Source organism: Danio rerio, chromosome 16 (genome assembly GCF_049306965.1).
Source record: "Danio rerio strain Tuebingen ecotype United States chromosome 16, GRCz12tu, whole genome shotgun sequence".
NCBI classification, from domain to species: domain Eukaryota; kingdom Metazoa; phylum Chordata; class Actinopteri; order Cypriniformes; family Danionidae; genus Danio; species Danio rerio.
In genome coordinates, this window is record NC_133191.1 from 33,997,969 (window position 1) to 34,020,821 (window position 22,853).

A 22,853-nucleotide genomic window follows, 5' to 3' on the forward strand; every position below is an offset into this window, starting at 1 on the left:
GACCAATATTCAGCACTTTTACCTCTACAGTCTGACTGTTTAAACTACTGAGCCTGATGGCAAACATAATGATTAATTCCTCGATTTGTTTGGACAAGAAAATCTTTTAGCGATTGCTGACAAAACATTCTGGGGAAACAGACAATGGACTTTGTAGAGCCTAGGCATTCTGTGCGTCAAACCCATGTCACTACATAACATTTCCTAATTCTTGCTTCAGTCATCACTAGAACACTGAGTTATTTTTCTGGGGAAGGTACAGTGTTTATTTATCTATTGTATTAAAAAAGCTGTTCGGCAATCATAAACGTGGTTCTATTTTTTTAAATCCACACTGACTTTCAGATTACACCATCAATCCACCAATCATGGATTCTAGCTAATTTCTTTATCAAACATGACATTATATTGACTAAACCTCAAACACCTTCAGCATCAGTTAAGGCTGTAATAAATGACATTGAGAGCGCAAACATTTACATGGTTTCCTGGATACAGATGTGCTACAATTTAAATCACTGCCAAATGTATGAGGGTACAGAGGGAACTATCTTTCACTACATATCAGAGTGTGCAATATGAACAAAAAAGATGATATTTTAGGGACATTTACTTATTTAATTACTTACTTTTTTGTTAATTTATTTACTTCTGTATTATTTTATTTACTTATATATTAATTTGTTTACTTACTACACTGTTAAATATGTTGGGTTACACAATCCATTTGTTAAACAAAATAAAAAAAAACAAAAAAAACGCAAAGGTAATTTTTTCAGCGTAGTTATTAACTTACTTATTTGCTCGCTTACTATATTAGGCTGGTAAATTTTAGGCTGTAAACTTGAATGTTTTTGGAATGACTACAATAAATACAATAAATATGACACAAAAATATAGAAGACGCGTACATGAATTAACATGCAATCTTCTCCCCTAAAACAAAACATACTGTATATGAAGCTGACAAAGCAGATATTTAACATGGATAACCTAATCGTAATATAATTTCCATATTTATATTCTGGTTTGTGATTAAGGCTCAATCCAAATTTTTTTTTTTTTTTTAATGGGATAGCACTACAATACCCACACGCATCATCATATGCCATCGCAAGCTCTTACTATATACGAGATGACGACTGCAACTGCTGTGTTTATCCAGTGGCATTATTTTCTAGTATTTATCTGCAAGAAATCACCGGAGGCAATGATATTTTGTTATCATAACTATATAATGTGGCAATAAGTTCGTAACTGAACTGTGTATTTACATCGTGGCCATCTTCTTCAATGTAAACACAAGAAAAAATATCAATATAATAGCAGACACTGTAAAAAGGTCATTCCCAACCACTACACTTTTCTGACAGGGTATTCCAGTGTCATCGAGAGACAGATGTGATAGTATGTTCTTTGTGGGACTAGTATACAGGAGTTATTATTACGGATTATCGAAATGTAGCATTTAAAAAAAAAAATTATTATCAAAACCTGAACACTGTTGTGAATTTAATAAAACACATGCTTGCTTGTTTTATTAATATTAATTATTAATAAAACCAAAAAAATACTAATTTGTGCCTCTCTTGACCCACAAGTGCAGACATGTTGCCGTTGTAGATAGTTTATTCTGGAAAATTTTCATATCTCTTGGTTACGAGTGTGGTCCTAAAAAATTCCCCTTAGCATCTTCAAGCTAAAGAGAATTGGGACACCCCTACCCATTCACAAAAAAGAACAAAATGAGGGGTGTAGGGATAAGGGGAAGGGCTAAGGGTAAGAATTGGGATTGGGCCAAACTGTGAAGTGTTTAAATAATTAGTTCACCCCAAAAATGGAAATTCTGTCATTAATTAGTCACCCTTATGTTGTATGGTGTTACAATGCCCCGAGACCTTCGTTCATTATGATATTAATAGATTAATTTTATTAATTTTAGATTTTCAATTAAATTTGAGAGCTCTCTCATCCTCCATTGACAGTGACAGTCCGTTCAAAGCCCAAAAAGAAACAAAAAACTTTGTTAAAACAATCCAAGTGACTTCAGTGGTTCAACTGTAATCATACAAAGCTCTAAGAACCAAATAAATTAATTGCAAATGCGAATTTGTTCACTTATATCTCCTCCACTGTGTCAGATCAAGGTTCACATTTTTGTACTACATACTGTAAATGTTCCAGGAACTTCATAAGATTAATGTTGAGCCACTAAAATCACAAGTAACGCTTTGCTAATGGTTTTGACTCCTTTTCTGGGCATCAAACTTCCCAGGACTGGTACTGTCTATGGACAGCGCATAGAATCACCAAGAGGCGACACTTCAGTGCAAATCGGGAAACAGCCACTAGTTGGCGCAGCGGCTATTTTGGAATGAAAACTCAAATAAAACAACAGCATATAAGTCTGTAAAATAAACTATTTAAAGTGCTGATGATTGTGATAGTAAGTGTTGTATTGTCGTCGTTCAGTTTGTATCTCAGCTTTAACGTGCTTTTTGAATAAATAAATGGAAAACAAAGCAGCTGCTTGCCATCACCACATCAATAAGATCCAATGGACAGCCGATTTCTTTCACTCCAAAATGGCGGAATCCGGGGCTGTTGCTGGGCGCTGCTGTTGCAATGGAACGTTCTATTGAGTGTCGCTTCTTGGTCATTCTAAGTTCTTTGCTATGGAGGAAGAGAGAGCTCTCTGATTTCATTAAAAAATATTATTATGTGTTGTGAAAATGAACAAAGATCTCTAAATTAAATTCTGTTATGAATTATGTCATTCCAAATGCTAAAGTTTTCTTTAAATAAAATATTATATTTTCTTACGTGAAAAATATTTTGCCAAAACTTGAATTTTGATATTTAAACATTAAAAACAAACAAAAAATAAATAAGACTAATTTAGAAATGAACACATGACCGAGTTAATGGTATTAACTGAAAAATACTCTTTTCCAAAATAAATCAAATAAATTTCAAATGTAATTAACTATTTGTTAAACCCTTAAAATTAAATAATATCACACTTCACCTCACATTCATATGCTGGTATTTGTGATAACGGCACTCTTGCTTGAGCGGTATTACTTACATAATATTAAAAAAATATATGTAAAGATATTTATTTTCTTGGATTGTATTACAGGGTCATTCTACCCGCATTCTAACAGGCTTCATCAAACAGTGAATTCTTTTAAATTTTCGTTTTTTCAAAGTGTTATATGATAACAAAAACTCACACAATCTTAAAACAACATATAACTTATATTATTAACATTATTAACACTATACATACGTTTACAATGTCACTTAACTATAACCTAACATGGAATTAATGTAGAAACTCAAGTTGCATTGCTGCATTAAAAAGCGTCTCTGGGATATTTGTGTTTAACTTAAGCTCATGGAAATATGTTGCGCTGTCAAATTTGTTTTTGTAACAACTTGGATGTTTTTGCTGAAGGCAGAAAAGATTCCTCGGATTATTAGGGAATCAGGTGTTTGACAGTCAGCTCTTTTTTTCCTCCTCTCCATAAGCATTTACGGGAACTGGTGGCATGTGTGGACAAGAACTGACATTTGGGAACGTAATACTATTGCATGAAGAAGGATGCAGAGTCTGTGTGTGTAAGTTTGTGTGTGTGTGTGTGTGTGTGTGTGTATTTCTGCAAAGATTAATGGGAGATAAACATCCGAGGATGTGTAATAATGAAAGAAGGAGAGTATGATTTTTCTCATAGCTGCTATCTAAACTATGAAATCGGGTCCAGACAGGAAGTGTCATAGACAGGCAGAGGGTGAGTCAAAGATTAGCCAGATTTAATTTACTCTAAAAGGTTATTCACAAAGTTCAAACTTGCACACACAGTTCAAACATTTGAGGGCTTTTTTAATGTTTTAGAAAATAGCTTTAAAAAGGTTGCAGTTATTTGATGTATAAATACTGCAAAACATCAGTGCAAACTCTTATTATCATAATAATAATTAATATTTCCTTACATTTATATATCACTTTTTTGGACACTTAAAGCACTTTACAGGGTGCCTTTTTGGGGGGTGGGGGTCTCTTCATCCACCACCAATGTGCTGCATCCACCTGGATGACACGACAACAGCCATATTGCACCAGACCACACACCACACACCTGCTGATTGGTGGAGAGGAGACAGAGTGATGAAGCCAATTATGATATGGGGATGGTTAGGAGGCCATGATGGACAAGAATATGAGGCAAGTGGGCAAATTTGGCATCTTTTTCGAAGGATATCCTGGGATTTTTGATGACCACAGAGAGTCAGGACCTCGGTTTAACATCTCGTCTGAAAGACAGCACTCACTGAGCTGAATAGAGTCCCCTTCACTATAATTGGGCATAATAATGGGACCCACATAGAGCGCCCCCTGCAGGTCCTACTAACACAGCTTCAGGCAGCAACCTAGCTTTCCCATATGGTTTTCCATCCAGGTACTGACTGGGCACAGCCCTGCTTAGGTTCAGTGGGTGACTATGTAAGAGTTGCAGAGAGCTAGCTGCCGGCAAATGACCAGTTTTATTACCAGTAATAATAGCTAATGTCCATTTTGCATCATGTTATAAAATGTAATTTATGCATGGCTCATTTTTTAATTAGTTCAGTCTTAAGCTTCACGTGATCCTTCAAAACTCATTCAATTATGCTAATCTGGTGCCTTTTTATGAAGTTTTTAATTCTTCTGTGGACAGTGTGATAAGGGATTTTACATTATTAAAAATTTAAACTGTGATAAGATTAAAAGGTTTATTGATTTATTCAAGGGCTGCACGATATTGGAAAGAACTGACATTGCAATGTTTTGTTTTTCTGCAATATAAATTGCAATATAAATATAACTTCACGAGATGACTTCAATAGCTTCATTTGGAAGGAATTCACTATTTTATATTGATTGGGATGATTTCGTAGAGCAAATAATCTGCATAAGCAAAAAAACAGTGTTTTCTGGAGAGTCTAACGGTATTCATTTTTTTAGGCTTAGTCCCTTTATTAATCTAGGGTTGCCACAGCGGAATGAAATGCCAGCTTTTCCAGGATATGTTTTATGCAGCGGATGCCGTTCTAGCTGCAACCTATCACTGGGAAACACCCATACACACTCATTTATACACTATTACCCAATTCACCTGTACCGCATGTCTGTGGACTTGTGGGGGAAACCGGAGCACCAGAAGGAAACCCACACCCACACGGGGAGAACATGCAAACTCTACACATATATGCCAAATGACCCAGCCGAGGCTCGAACCAGCGACATTCCTGCTGTAAGGTGATCGTGCTACTCACTGTGCCACCGAAAATAAAGAAAATAATTGATCAAATGTAAATAAATTACACTGCGCATAGTTTTCATTGTATAAAAATAACTACAATTAGTCCTTGATAAAACCTACAAATATTATACATTCTTATACACAAATGGTTTAATTACACTTGAAATCACACAGTGATAAGCCTCATAAACAAGCAAATAAAAAGCTTTCAATCTATTAAGGTTAAACTTCACAATGGCTTCACAATGTGGTTCCTGGTCAACTATAATCCTCACTCAAATTTCCTAATGGATGACTAATCTAAAACTGAACTTAAACTGAAATGACTTTGCAGATCCTGTAATGTGACTATTGGGGATTTCCATGTTGCGATATCGATGCTGAAATGATATATTGTGCCGGCATAATTTAATCCATATAAGCTAAATAAAGTATTCATTTTTCTTGAATAGAAAAAAATTCTGTGTCTACTTTATATGAATCAGAAGTTTTGTAGATTTTACAAAACATCCAGCTTCAACAGAAAAAACAGAGAACCAAATAAAATAAAGATCTTCAGCAAAAATATAACAATAAAAGTGCAAAAATAAAAGCAATCAAAACATCTAGGTGAGAGCAACTCTGCTGCTAAATCTGATAAAAATCTATACTATTAATTACAATATTGAAAACTTAATAGTATTTTTTTTTTATTAAAAGAAAGCACATCAGAGAAATAACTGAATATAACAACAGTGATAGTTAAAGAAAAATAAAAGTGTATGACCATTTAATAATTACAATATATTGCATCAGGTAGACTTGTCTTAAAACACATATGGAGGACAAATGCACATATGATACAGACATTTATATGTCATTTATATGCAATAACACCGACCAAGTATTGGAGCCATGCAGCCCTAAACCAGATAAGAATGACAGAAGTAATAGAATTACCGCCAAAAGCACCAAAGCTAAATGTGTCAATTGAAAGCCAGAGGTTTTGTATAAAATACTCAATATTCATTTCGATTAATTCTAGCAAGTATGGATTAATGTTTGGCTGAATCTAAACCAGCTATTTTCCATCTATTGCTGTCAGATAGAAATTTATACTGAAGTATCGCAGCGCCCTCTACTGCTGTCAGGTAGATTTATTCACCATGATAAAAGAACTCTAGAGCATGAAAGTGAAGTTGTGCAATTATCACAAATCCACCGTAGCAAAACAAAACAACACCACAAAAAAAAAAAAAAAAAAACTATAACCCCTTTTAAATTCACCAATTCATTCATCTTTCTTCAGCTTAGCCCCTTTGTTCGTCAAGTCCCAGTCAGGACTCAAACCAACAACCTTCTACAGTGCTAACCACTAAGCAACCATGCACCAATTTAAACTATTAGTACTGTATCTATATTATGCTTTTTCAGATATAATCTTTCATCCACCGTGAATAGTTTTTTTTTTTTGAGAGAGTACAAAGTTGAAAGAGAAAGAACAGATTGTAAATGGTCTAAAATACTCGCTTAATTTATTCTGAAGATGGGGGTTGGGGTAGACCAACTAGTTCATCCATTGTTGCGATAGCTGGACTGAACCAATAAAATGAAAACCAATGACATTGTTAATCAGACCCCCTAGTTTTTTGCAATTACGCGATCGCTGAATCCAACGCAAAATCAACAAAAAGTCGAAATGTTTTGGGATCCTGCAAAATTCTTCATTTAACCACAAAATAATCACAAAATAATTCAATAATCTCATAAAACATCAAATTTCAAACCATAATCAAATTTGATGTATTTATATGTATTTTATGCATGTAATTAGATGTGGAAAAATGACGTCTCACCTGCACCCTCACAATTATTACATTATATGAGAGAGAGAGAGAGAGAGAGAGGGGGGGGGGTGATTTGCAGCCTGTAACAGATGCGGATGAAGCGTGAGCGATTTACATGTGAAGTCAATGCAAAGATGTGAGTAGACATCCTGTGGTGCAAATTGGGCGTTTTGTGCATTTGATGCGCTTCAGACTGCAAAAGAAAGTGGGAAAAATCTAACATACCAGCAATGGAACAGACAGAAAAGCAAGCAGCTTACAATTATGGAGATTAGTTCAAGGATGATGGCCGCTGGACATGACCGAATTAAATGACAATATTTATGCTATGTGTATGGCTGGTATTATAATGTGCATCAATCGATAAATGTTTTTGTTTTAGTCTTTCCCTGCAGTTAACAAGAGGAACCGCTTCCCTGCCATTGACGAGTTTTACAACAATTTTTAGGTTTAAAAATATATATAATTATATTTATTGTTTTTTTTTATCACAAAATTGTCTGTAAATTTCTGGAAATTGCCACCACAAAATCATTAATTTTTATCACAAAAAAAAATCATGAAAACCAAGGGATCTGGTTACTGTGTGTATTGAAGTTTAAAAGTCAAGTGCTAAGGACGCTGTGTTAGTGCCGTTTCATTTATGATATCTCAAACTAAGTGCAAGAAACTGTGCTATTATCATTATCAGAGGAAAGTTATTAAGACATTATTTAACCTTATGTTGTAATGTGTTGTGATAAAAATCAAAGTGTTTTTTGAACTTGGATTCATGTTAAACTATTAACCTTCAAAGCACAAATTAAATTAAAACTAACCATATTGATTTTGTTAACTCACATTGCCAGTTTCGTAATGTAATTTGCCCTTGTAATCTAAAATTGAAATCTGAAAATGCACTTCCTGTTTGTTTTTTAGTTAAATTCACAGATTATTGGGTGTGGCTAACATACTTAACCACGCCCCTCTAACTATCAGTTTTGACAGCTTTATGACATAAAACAAATGGTGAGAAGGAGGAGTCTGTTAGGTTGTAACAACTCTCTCCAAACCATTTTCCTAATCTACTACATCCAATCAGCTCAAAAAAACAAGCCAAACCACACAGTAAATAACAAGCCACAACTTCTATTTTCTCATTTTATATTAAGTTTGGGACTGCATTACAATACGGAAAAAAAAACAGTTGCAGCTTCCGGTTCATGCAGACTTTACTATCATAATAGGGTCACTTAAAAAAATATGACCTTTAAAATTCAAAAACCTCTGCTCACAGTGATCAGAGCAGAATTTGTGGAAAGCACAACCAAGTAATGTGAACTGACCTCAGTTGGCCTTTGAGTTCGGTGAATCGTGGGCGTTTACTGGGGTCGTATGCCCAGCATTTGGTCATCAGGCTGTAGAGGGTTGGCGGACAATTTGGTGGCATAGCCAGACGCTCGCCGTTCTCAATCCGGCCTATAACATCATTATTCTTCACACCTTGAAACGGCTTTACTCCATACATCAGTATCTCCCACATACACACTCCTGAAACACAAAAGGCTGTTTATGCCCTGGTCTTAACATAGTCAGGATCACTCTAGAGTCGACTAATATAGGGTTAGTCCAGCCCAAAATTACAAAGCTGTCAGTATATACTCATATGATTCCAGATTGTTTCTTGAGTTGTCTCTGAACACAAAAGAAGATATTCCAAAGAATGTTGGAAACCAGTAGCAATTAACTTCCAAAGTGTATTTGTATATTCATGGATACTGATTGCCAACATTCTTCAAAATATCTTCTTTTGTGTTCAACTCAACATTTTGAAACTAATTGAAGCGAACACATATTCATTCCAGGGTGAACTATCTCTTCAGGTACTTACAAGAATAGAAATTACAAACTCTTTTTACACATATACAATTTCCAAAAGTTTAATCACCTAGATACATTTCACTCATAATGCTAAATGAAACCGTGTTTGTGGGCTGTTTCAATGTCTGAACATGCACAGGATGTTATTGTTAGGTTTGTGATTCTGACAGAGGAATTCACTGCAATAAATCTGCGCAATGCACACAATCACACACTCGCTTCTTACCAAACATCCACACGTCGCTGGCTGAGGTAAAACGTCTGAAGTTTATCGACTCTGGCGCCATCCATTTAATAGGTAGTTTTCCTTTAGAGGCTGTGAAAAGTGAGAGAAACAGACAATGTATTCAAATTAGAAAGCAGAGGATTGTAGATTCAGTCAGATCTAATGTATTACATGACAACGTTAGAAAGCGTGACCCAAAAGTTTGAGATGAAGAGTCGGTTTTGCATTATTTTCTAATTTAACTTGATTTGATTTATGATTCTTATCACAAATTTTAAAATTATATTCTGAGTATTAGCACACATTTAAGTAAAAAACTGTACAGGGAATTGACAATATCACAACATTACAAAAAGTCATTTATTATTACTATTATTATTATTATTAGACTTTATACAAACACCCACTAATTTAGGTTGAAATTCTGATTCTGCAACTTATAATTTAAACGTTATTAGCATTTCAAATTTGCAACTTTGGACAAGTGGTGGCGCTAGAGAGTTAGAGACTCCTAATTTGTTGTGGTTAATAATGAGGCTGTCATCTATCAATTTGCCAAATTTCATAACTTTCGAGCAAACACCATAATGGGCTGCCATTCAAAACGCGGCAGAATAATAATAATATATAATAATAATATTTAAGCATTTATAATTTCACCTTCAACATGATCCTTTAGAAATCATTCTAATACAGAGCCCTTAAATGAGAATAAAATGCAATATCAGGCCATTCATACCTGTAATTTTATGCATCCTTGCTGAATAAAAGTAAAATTTCTTCCAAAAAAGTCAGTTATTATTATTATTATTATTATTATTATTATTAGTAGTAGTAGTAGTAGTAGTAGTAGTATAGTAGTAGACTTTTGGACCTAAATATACACACCCGCACAAATGATTTTGGTTGGTAAAATAAAAATGTAAAAACTAAATCAAGTGTATTATGCTCACAAAGCCTGCATTGCATATTATTAAAAAACACTATGAAATAAATATAGCTGCAAGCAGCATTAATGGGGACAAGCAAACCACACGCAAAATGAGCAAAGCAGTCCAAAGGAAAAATAAGAAAAGGGCAAAATGGAATTTTGATTCTGCAACTTATAATTTAAAAGTTATTAGCATTTCAAATTTGCAGCTTTGGACAAGTGGTGGTGCTAGAGAGTTAAAGGCTCCATTGTTTGTTGTGGCATTTATCAGTGTGCCAAATTTCATGACTTTCGAGAAAACACCAATTTGGGCTGCCATTCAAATCGCGGCAGAAGAGTAATATATATAATATATAATAATAATGATATTTAAGCAATCATAATTTAGGCTTCAAGATGATCCTTAAAAATCCTTCTAATACAGAGCCTTAAATGAAAATAAAACACAATTTCAGGCCATTCATGCCTGCTGAAAAATCCAGCTTTTACCAGTCTGGTTTTAGAGGGGTTTTGGCCATTTCCAGGCTGGTTTCCAGCCTGGTCTTAGCTGGTTAGGCTTGAAAATGACCAGCCAAATCCAGCTAAAACCAGCTTGACCAGCCTGGTTTAAGCTGGACATAGCTGGTTTTGGCTAGACCCCCAGCTTAGCTAGGCTGGTCAAGCTGGTCATCTCCCAGCCTGACCAGCTAAGACCAGGCTGGAAATGGCTGGAAACCAGGCCGGAAGTGGCCAAAACCTCTCTAAAACCAGCCTGGTCAACCAGCTAAAACCAGCCAACTAGCCTAGGCTGGTTTAAGCTGGATTTTTCAGCAGGGATCCCTCTAATTTTATGTATCCTTGCTGAATAAAAGTTTAATTTCTTCCAAATAAGCATATGCTGACAGTGCCACAATACCTTTATAATAAGAACTGTCCTCCATGTATCTCGACAACCCAAAGTCTCCCAGTTTCACACAGTCCACTGAAGACACAAGAACATTTCGTGCTGCAATATCCCTGAAAAAGACGTGAGGAAAATGCTCAGTAGACACATTTAAGAACAGCACTACATTCACTTTCAGAGCGATGAATAATGCATGAAGAACTGCTATTAGATAAGGATCCTAAGAGTCCTTCAACAACAATCAACAAGAACGAAGAACTGCTGCAGTATTTGCATGACGTGGACATTTACCTGTGCACAAAGCGTTTGCTCTCTAGGTAAGCAAGAGCTGTGCTGAGCTGGTAAGAAAACAGTATGAGTGATGCTAAATCCAGATTGTACTTCCTAATCTGAAGAAAGGAACGCAACTGAAAAAAAACGAGAGAAAATATACAGTATCAGCAAAAACACTGAAACAGCCATGAAGACTAAGCTGAACACTAGATGGTGCTGTTGTATAACTCACAAGATTCAGCCTACAACATCAACCCTGTAACGAATTTCACTGATGTTAGCATTAAATAAAATATATAAAAACACAAAGTTTGACTTAAAAGAACTGGAAATAGGCTCATTTTACAAGTCACCTAGAGTTAAACAGTTGAGTTTTACCATATTTGAATCCATTAAGTCATCCCTTTCTGACATAACATGTTTAGCTTAGCATAGCATAAATCATTGAATTGGAATAGACCAGTAGCACCTAACGCAAAACATTTTCACTCTTGACTAATCTGTAGTTACATTTTGTACTCAGACTGACAGACTGAAATGAAAAGTTGCTATTTTCTGGGTTGATATGGGTAGGAAAGCTAAGTGCTCCTGTCAGACACTGAGATCAGCTTAAATAAATAAATAAAATTAAGAAATATTTTAAAAACTCAACCGTTTAACTTAATGGAGTTGTAAAATGAGTGGAGAAGGATTAAAGGAGGATTAAAACAAGAACACATACATAAAACATCTCAACAGGCCTGCCATCTGTATGATGTGACTGATATTAAAGGGATAGTTTACCCAAAAAAATCGGTCATCATTTACTCATCCTTGACTTTTACTTGTTCATTTGAACACAAAAGAAGATATTTTGAAGAATGTTGGAATCTAATAACCATTGAAATCCATAGCTAGAAAAACAAATATGGAAATCAATGGTTTTCCGAGAGATGGGTAGCAGCTGGAAGAGCATCTGCTGTGTAAAACATATGCTGGATAAGTTGGCGGTTCATTCCGTTGTGGCAACCCCAGATTAATAAAGGGACTAAGCTGAAAAGAAAATAATAGAATGAATGAAATCAATAGTTAACGATGGCTTTCCAACAGAAAAAAATAACATTTTTATTTAAGGGTAAACTATCCCTTTAAAAGATAATGGCAACATCTGATAACATGAATGAATTAGCTAATTGAATTAGCAAAATTCAGTTAAAAAAATAAATAAATCCATTATATGGTTTGTTAATGTTAGTTTACAATGCATTGATCAATGTTAACACTTTTTATTGTTGAAAATATTTAAGTAAATGTTATATCATTTTAAGTAAATATTAATGTGGAAATTGCTACTTAAGACAATGGACAAATGCATCAGAAGAACTATTTATTACTAGTTAACTAATGTATTCAACTAATGGTAACATCAAACCATATCATATGGTGTAACCTTATTCACGTTGGTTGACAACATTGCATGATCTTTGAAGTTTTGCACCTCTAAAGTTCATTTAACTTAATTAAAATAAAATAACATGCTTAATAGATGAAACATTCAAATAAATATATATAATCCCAATAAATTTAGAAATGCATCTTGGGAGATTAAAAAATTGAAAAGGATACCCTAACAAAAAAAAGTATATATATATATATGTTATATATATAACAGATAATATATATATATATATATATATATATATATATATATATATATATATATATACTGAAAATCATTATAAAAAAATCACACTCGCTAAAATCTGAACAATAGTAGACGAATTCTAATAGCGGATGGAAATGGTTTTGCATCTCAGCGAACCACAAGTGACTGGTTTGCTGAAAACACGTTAATATTAGACAGAAACCTTAAGCTGAAAGCATGACCTAAAAGTTGCCACAAGACACGAAATCCAAACTTTCTTCAGATATTTAGCAGGTAACTGTTTTCCTATAGAAAGCTCGGTTCACAGTGTGTCTCTGTTGGACTGAATCATCTGAGACAGACTTTGACAAACGGCCACCACCAGCAATCATCTTTACTACGCCTTTATGGCCCGTTTATGAGACAAGCAGCAGTGATGGATTTCTCCAGCTTTAACCCGGCTGGCATCTTGGTGAATAATGTGAGTTTAATGCGTTTAATACCAGGTCACGTTCCCTTGGAGATTTAAGACCTGTTCAAAGCCCTCCCACCAAAACCAAATCCTACTGCTACATATTAACCAGAATAAATTGGGATGTAAAAAAAAAAAAAAAAAAACGCACCTCTCCCAGTGTGCACAGCTCCATGATGATCCACACTGGGTTTTCTGTAATGACTCCAATCAGTTTTACAATGTGAGGGTGATCGAACTGTCGCATTGTCACTGCAGGAACAAAGAAAGATTTTAAGGAAATAATTGTTATGCCAATTTTATTATAATATCTCAATGATAACTGAATTTGGTTATTTTTTGAGAAATAAGCTTAATGTTAATTTATAATACATTTAATTAATCTAGTGTCAGTAAAGATATTTAAAAATGTAACAAAAAAATTAAATGTTATATCTTGATATTATGTTCAATGCATCAAATTATCCTGAATTTTTTTAAACTTTTTTCAAAATTGATATTAATACTAAATATCTTTTAAACCCCAAATCAACGTTATAACCCAATAAATTCTGAAAAATTCAAATTCCAGTGACATTTTAAAAAAGCCAGTGACATTTTTATATTACATTTAATGCAATTTAATCATGTTAAAACAGGAAAAAGTGTCATTTTAAATGGTAATAATTATTTCTGAACATTACATTATTTTACAGATTTTTTTATCCAAAAAACGAAGTTAAAGATTAAAATACTTTAAAACAAAATTATTAGCTTGATCTCACACGCAAACATAAGTTTTGTTAGTTTTGCGGCTAATTCGTAGAAAATTGTACGAGTTTAGTAAAAGACCCAACCGTCATTGGGGGATCAGCAAATCATACTAGATAGTGTGAATGAGCTATCTGCAGGTTACAAACTATGTAAAGGAAAATATTTTACAATTTATAAGTAAACCAGAAAGTCATTTTATTCAGAATCTTCTATCCTCGATCCCTAATACTAGACATCTGATATCAAGCTTTTTTCATGCTTTTGAGGCTCCAATATGCACTAAGCACATTAACACAGCTTGGGCCGTGGATCTGAGGTGGCTGATGAGATCTTGGAGGAAACCCTGTGGTGAATGAAAAATGTTGATAAATTCGACACATAAATTAATTAAATGTAAAGTTTTACAATCGCCTTCATTTCTCTAAAACTAGATTAAGTAAAATATTTCCTTCTGTATCTCCTAAATGTGACAGATGTGGTGGGTCAGAAGGCACTCTGATATTGGTTTTGTCCTGTTCTTTATGAGTTTTGGTCCAGAATTTTTTAATTGTTTTCCAGTGCTTATGGAACCAGTATCCAACCTGACTATTTTTGGATATAATATAATATAATATAATGGACACCTTTCCATCAACCGAACAGCAAGCTCTGATAGCTGGCATGATTACAGCTAAAAAGATGATTACTTGATTGGAAATCTCCAAAGGCTCCCTGCTATAAGAGATTGTTAAATGAGCTGCTTTGTCATTTAAATGAAACAACTACGTCTCGAAACTTCACAAAAAAAAAGCTGAAACCACATGGGGACCTATCTTAAGACTCTTAAGAATCTAGCATTTTACGTTTGTAAATTTTCATCTTAACCTATATATTCATGACACTGATTTTGTAAAAATGTGAATATTATCATATTTTGAAAATATGTTTGTTACATATGTCGTGAGTATACATACATACATACATATATACATACACATACATACATACACATACATACATACATACACATACATACATACACATACATACATACATACATACACACATACATACATACATACATACATACATACATACATACATACATACATACATACATACATATATATATATATATATATATATATATATATATATATATATATATATATATATATATATTATATATATTATATATATTATATATATATATATATATATATATATATATATATATATATATATATATATATATATATATATATACCAGGTATATATACCAGGTATATATATACCTGGTAACTGAGACGATCCCTCCCTTTTTGGGTATAATGTCAATATTCTGTATAATTTTTTCATCTTTTTTTGGAATTGTACTGTTTTGTTAAATATTTTATAAATGTTAAGTAAAACAAAATATTACAAAAAAGAAATTGTACGAATGAGAATGAATTCCAAAAAGTTACGAATTGTCTTGTTGGATCAGTAGTAATATAATGTAATATAGTATAGTATAATATCATATTAGTTGTATAGTACAATAGAATTATAAGCTAACTGTGATGAAACAAGTGTTTCCTAAACAGTTGTGACATCATAAATATTGTAATATTGTACTCAACTGGGAAATGCGGTGGCTCAGTGGTTAGCACTGTCACCTCACAGCAAGAAGGTCACTGGTTCAAACACCAGCTGGGTCAGTTGGCATTTCTGTGTGGAGTTAGCAAGTTCTCCCCGTGTTTCCTCCGTATTCTCCAGTTTCCCCCACAGTCCAAAGACATGCGGTATAGATAAATTGAATAAACTAAATTGGCCGTATTGTACATATTTGAGTGAATAAGCGTGTATGGGTGTTTCCCAGTACTGGGATGCAGCTGGAAGGGCATCTGCTCTGTGAAACATTTGCCGGGTAAGTTGGTGGTTCATTCTGCTGTGGCGAACCCTGAAAAATAAAGGGACTAAGCCGAAGGAAAATGCATGAATGTACTAAACTAATATTGTGTCTGTGTGCAGTCTGTTATTTAAAGTAAAATCTGCCACTTAATGTAAACCCAAATGCCAGATAAAAAAATGTTATTTATACAGTAAACACCTGGTGATGCGTGTCTATTTACCAGAACTTCAGAATTAGATTTATTTATTGTGAAGCAAGTTGATCTCTTTAATAATTGTGTTATGATATTGCTATGTGATTTTACAAAAACCATGTGTACTGAAATGTAATGAAAATAAATACCGCTCTAGAGCATCTACAAATGCAATATTAGTTTCTGACCTTTCCTTCACTCTCATCACACAAACCAGCACCTGTTTTTAACCGCACAAAAGCCAACAGCTGTGCTCTTACAGGCTCCACATGCTGAAAATGTTTGGAGTTTGAGCTGAAACGAACCAAAACACATTCCTCTCAATTGCATTGAAACAGCACTCACAGGCCTCCTGGAGGAACTTCTCTCGAACGCTGTCTGAAGTGCAGTTCTTACACGTCTTTATTGCCACTGAAAGAGCTGGGGTGTCCTAAAGGCAAAAACCAAACAAACAGAAGACGTTTAATAATCAAAATCATAGTTTTGAGTTTCATATATTTTGCAAATCAGACTTAGCTACATTTTAAATGTTTGGGATCGGTATCATTTTACAGTATGTCATCATATTAACAATATTAACAAGTTCGAAGATTGAGATTAAAACATCGAAGACCAGCACATTTTGTGATAACAGGCACCTGATAATCAATCAGTATTGATCAGAATGTTGTCATGAATCTCCTTTATTAAATCAAAACTTAAAACACATCATCTTAGTGTGTGATTCGAATGCACTATTTTTGTTTTACGATTGATTTTTATTTATTTATTTATTTATTTTTTAGCTTTTTGACCTGTACAGTACTTGAGTCAACATTTGGTAGGTTTAAAATGTGCTTTATGAATTAATTAATTAATTTATTAATAAATTAACGAATGATTGAGAGATTATTTTTATTCTATATTTTGATACCTCGTTATACCCATTTGGAATACTTCACTAGTATAATGTACTGGGTTCCTGTCAATTTTTCAATTAAAATTTTAGGTTTCAATTGCAGTGATATTAAATCTATATTGACTGAATCAAATTAAAAAGAGAGAATAAAATCAGAACCAAATAAGAAAACAATGTTGTAAAAAAATAAATAAATGCACTGTTGGTGAGTATATTAGCAATTTTCAAAACTAGTTTTTAATAACATTGAATTAAAATGATAAATAAATAAAAACCCCAAAATTATATACAGTTTAAATATATATATATATATATATATATATATATATATATATATATATATATATATATATATATATATATATATATATATATATATATATATATATATATATGCAGTTAGAAGCTGTATAGTATTTTAGTTAGTAAGATAAAGACATTATCTAATTAATTTTTGTTATATAGTACTATACAGTTAGTAGCCATATTGTATATTAGTGGGTGTCTTTATTATTATCTATCATATTAATAATTATATTATGAATATTATTATGATTATGATTATGATTATGATTATTATTATTATTATTAATAATAATAATAATAATAATATTAATAATAATAATAATAATAATAATAATTCAATTATTAATTTTCCTTCGAATTAGTCCCTTAATTATCAGGTATCACCACAGCTGAATGAACCAACTATTCCGGGATATGTTTTACGCAGCGAATGCCCTTTCAGCCGCAACCCAGTAATGTGAATTAACCATACACTCTTATTCACCCACAAACTCATACACTATGGAGAACATGCAGACTCCACACCGAAATGCCAGCTGGCCCAATCAGGACTCGAACAAGCAACCTTCTTGTTGTAAAGCAACATTGCTAACCACTGAGCCAGCGTGCTGCCAAAAATAATAATAATTATTATTATTATACAAAATCTAATAAAAGTCATTTTTACCGGACATATGTAGATCCCTTGATGAACATCTCCAAACTGTCCCTCTCCTATACATCGTCCCAGCTCGATTCGGTCTCTCTGGATCTCATAATCCCGGGCTGAAAGACATAACAGACCCACAGTCAATAAATACTTATAAACACCAATTAATACACTATATTATCATCACAGGCCACATTCAGAAAAAAGTTATACTAATTACACCATGCAATTCTTTAGACAGTCTCAATCTGTTCATATACATTTCAAACAAAAAAAAATCCATCCAATACATGCCATCACAACCCAGTTATGAAACAAAAAGGCATACAAGGCTCAGTGAAGAAAATATACCAAAGTTCATTCATCAATAATAGCAAATCAAACATCACTGAACAAAACCTTTGAACAACCACGTGGTGAAAGTGTCAAGGCCAGTTTAGAGCACCTGCAAGGCGTCAGTTAAAACTTTATATATAAAAAACAAAACACAATGATTCGTGTAAAATTAAAAAGTAAATAAAAAGACCAGTAAAATCAGATTCAACCACAAAAAACACAAACAGGCAAAGCAAAAGCACACAAACACACAAGGCCCACCGTCACACATGAAGTCTCAAGCATATGGAGGACACGAAAACAGCAGGAGAAACAGCTTTACCTTCATCTAGTCCATAATATTCTGTCGTGCCGATAACGAGAGAAAACAAAGTGGCAAATATAACACTCGACAACACTGAGGTGGCCATTGATTCATATTTAGTTCCTTTTATTGAGAGAATTTCAGTGAAAGCAATGTTTACAAACAACAAACCCCAACACAAAGTTTTCTGTTTAAGGACTAGTGATTTTTAACAAACATTGAACACCATTAATAACTGATCATAACAGAGCAGCAAACGATCATTTGATGATCATATTTTATAATAAAACAGATTATATTATATATTTAAACCAATTTAATGTGTGGATTAGTGTTGGGTTGATAGAACACGCTAATGTGCATCGCAGATGGCGACAGACATTATGATGCTAAGCTGGCAATCTCCGATCCTCCGCCCCGCCCGCTTCGCAGCAGCAACCCACTTGCGAAAAACACACACTTAGGTCGCGTTTACACTAATACGTCTTAGTTTTAAAATGGCATTTTAGAACAAAACGATCCACGTCAACACTTGGGTTTCATCAGCATATCTGAAAAGCCCTCCTTTCACACTATACCGCTGAAAACGCACATCACGTGACCACACAAACACAAACACTATGGCATATGCTGCAGCATATGCGTGCGTCTGACTCCAGCGGGTGGTTTGAGCACAAAACCCCAAAAAGCAGTGCACGTCAGACAAGAATCATCAAAAAAATACAGCTGGATCGTGTCTCACTATAGTTGTTAAACATGATATTTAATTAATCTTGTCTCTATTTAACGACTCTTCAGTCTTTTGAATGTATAAGGTAATGTGTCACAGCATCAGTACACTGCTTCAATCTGTCGCTTTCACACTTGTACTTAGTAATTTAAGCGAAAACCTCAGATACTGTTGGTTGGTTCTTGTTGGTTGTGCACCTTTTTTACCAACCAAGTTTATCGACGCCATTGTAACGACACAGATCACTCTGCCTATTCATGCCAGAGTCCTGCGGAAAAAGTGATTGACAGGCGGTAATTTGTGTGTACCTCATCCTTATTTATTTATGGTTTGGTTATGGGTAAAACAAAGACCATGCGGGTCAGGTAGTTGAAACGGTAGGCTACAAATAATTATTTCGTTATGATTTAATTTATTATTCATAAACAAAAAATTGGATGATGGAACAACGATGCATCCAATGCGATGTTTCACATTAGACACTGTACAATGCCAAATTGGTTAACATTGCCCAACCCTAATGTGAATATAGTTTAAATGTTATTTATTCATTACATTTTTGAAAATTCTCAATCATGATGATTTGCTGCTCTGTTATGATCAGTTATTGATGGTGTTTAATGTTTAAAAATTATTATTTTAATTATCATCAATGTTTAAAACTACTTTCTGCGTATCATTTAAAATTTTATTTTCTGAATCCTTTGCTTGACAGAAAGATCAAGATGCATGTATTTACCTCATTATAATGTTCGAGTGGATCTATAATATATCTTCCCCTGAAATTAATATAATAAGCCGCTTAACTGTTTTCTTTAAACATATTTAAAATATTTCATGAATATATTAATAATTAACAATGTTGGAAAATCATATGATGCAGAACTGAAGTAACGATGCTGGAAAACCAGTTTGGAATCTGAATCACAGGAATAAAATTCACATTTTGAATATGATGTTGTATTATATTATATATATATATATATATATATATATATATATATATATATATATATATATATATATATATATATATATATATATATATATATATATATATATATATATAAATAAATTATATACACACACACACACACATATATATATATATATATATATATATATATATATATATATATATAATTATATATACACATATATATATATATATATATATATATATATATATATATATATATATATATATATATATAATATTATATATTTTATGTGTGTATATATATATATATATATATATATATATATATATATATATATATATATATATATATTATGTATATATATATATATTATGTATATATATATATATTATGTATATATATATATATATATATATATATATATATATATATATATATATATATATATAAAATACAACATCATATTCTGAGCAGACAAAAAATGTAGTTAAATTAATCAACTTATAAATTAATTAAATAATTCTAATATTACTGACATTTTATATAGAAAATATATACAAAATTCATATTAGTTAATGTATTTGCTAACTTGAACAATACATTTATTACAGTATTTATTCATCTTTGTAAATGTTAGTTAACAGATATAAAACCATTCATTGTTAACTCATTAACTAATGAATTTGGACTTAACAAAGCATAGGCCTGTCATGATAAGTCATTTATGATGTGTGATATATTGTCAGAAACATTATTGCGATAAGTGATATTATTGTCATTTTAAAAACAATTTAAGCCTGTTTATATAATGATTCTACAACAGGATTTACATTGGAGTAAACATATTCAAGGCATAAAAAAAAAACATGTCCTTTCGGCATTAATGTAACTCGTGAATATTTTCTGGAAGTGGACTGCATATTTGAAACAGAGTTTACTTTGAAACCAGTAGTAGTTTTCCAGAAAAATGTGAAAATTCAGCTCTTCTTGAGCTGTTAGTAAAAAAAGATGTCACTGACACCTCTAGTGAAGATTAGATTAGATCACAGAAGTTGTGTTCTGTGCTCAGATATTTGAGACATTCATTTTTTTATGTAAAAATGTTGGACAATATACATTGAGTAGTCAAAAATGATTGAGATCATTTCGATGTATTGCACGATAAGTCAATATATTGATTATTGTGACAGACCTAACAATGCATTAGTAAAGGTTGAACTATGAGCATTAATAAATGCTGCGTTATTATTAGTTCATGACATAGTAGTAAATACATTAAATAAATTAACTAATAGAACCTTATGGTAAATTGTGACCAAAAAACTCACTTAAACCTAAAATAAGTTCAATATAAAAGGATATTTTCAGGTTAAAATAATGCAAGAATATAGAACAAAAATTGATATTAACTACACACGTCATGCAAAAATGTTTGGCAACAATAGTCCAAATTCTCAGATTAAATTCCAAATCTTTCCAATAATTTCCTAAAATATAGCTCCATGACAAAGTTAAATGTGTGTTCCATTTATAAAACGTACATTTATCTTCATATCCATTTCAGTGGCTTTCCCTAGTGTCCAATAAGCGTCCAGTTTCAGTCAATACATGGAATCAGCTCTATTCTTATAACACAAGTTGCTCTATTCAGGCCCACAGCGAGCAGATGATGTTTGACTGAGACTCAAGCGCACAGGAAGAAAGAGACAAAACTGAACGCCGCGTTATTCTCGAGTTCAGTTTCAGAGCTGAATGAACAGCTAAGCAGAAAGCGACACCGACTCAAGCAGCTATAAATGTCTCAAGAGCTTCTGCATCTGTGAAGCCAAAACAGTGGGTGCAAAAGTCACGGAGATAATAGGAAGCGCAGCATTTTCCAGAAAATAAGTTAAACCCTGACAATTGCAGTGTGAAGAGGGGGGAAAAGTCAAATTTTAGAATTGAATTCAGAAATAACAAAGAAAATAAATGTTATTAAATTTCTGCAAATACTATAAATACAGACCTAAGCATATACAGAAGACCCCTCACAAATCTATCTTTTAAATTCATATTTTTAATAGGAAGCTATACAATATTATATTTATGCATATACAGTTGAAGTCAGAATTGTTAACCTCTCTGTTTAATTTTACCCACAACTTCTGTTTAATGGAGAGATGATATTTTCAGCCCATTTCTAAACATAATAGTTTAATAACTTATTTCTAATAACTGATTTATTTTATCTTTGTTATGATGACAATACATAATATGTGACTTCATATTTTTCAAGACACTTCTATGCAGCTTAAAGTGACATTTAAAGGTTTAACTAGGATAATAAGGTTAACTAGGCAGGTTAGGGTAATTAGGCAAGTTATTGTATAACAATGGCTTGTTCTGTAGTCGGGAAAAAAATTAGCTTAAAGAGCTAATACTTTTGACCTTGAAATGGTTAATAAAAAAAATTAAAACTGCTTTTATTAT

At 32.7% G+C, this 22,853-nt stretch overlaps 1 protein-coding gene across 47 annotated transcripts in view; it reads right to left on the reverse strand.

Annotated features, from left to right (window-relative positions):
- Positions 1 to 22,853, reverse strand: part of ptk2ab (protein tyrosine kinase 2ab) — a 133,404-nt gene that overhangs the window by 39,866 nt on the left and 70,685 nt on the right. For 24 of the 47 annotated variants that reach the window (XM_073924549.1, XM_073924539.1, XM_073924533.1 and 21 more), the window contains 8 exons: positions 18,732 to 18,752; positions 18,092 to 18,189; positions 16,566 to 16,650; positions 13,553 to 13,653; positions 11,324 to 11,439; positions 11,045 to 11,145; positions 9,219 to 9,308; positions 8,458 to 8,662 (listed from right to left, as the gene is read on the reverse strand). In XM_073924549.1, coding sequence (XP_073780650.1) covers positions 8,458 to 8,662; positions 9,219 to 9,308; positions 11,045 to 11,145; positions 11,324 to 11,439; positions 13,553 to 13,653; positions 16,566 to 16,650; positions 18,092 to 18,189; positions 18,732 to 18,752 — 817 coding nt within the window. 47 annotated transcript variants of the gene reach the window in all.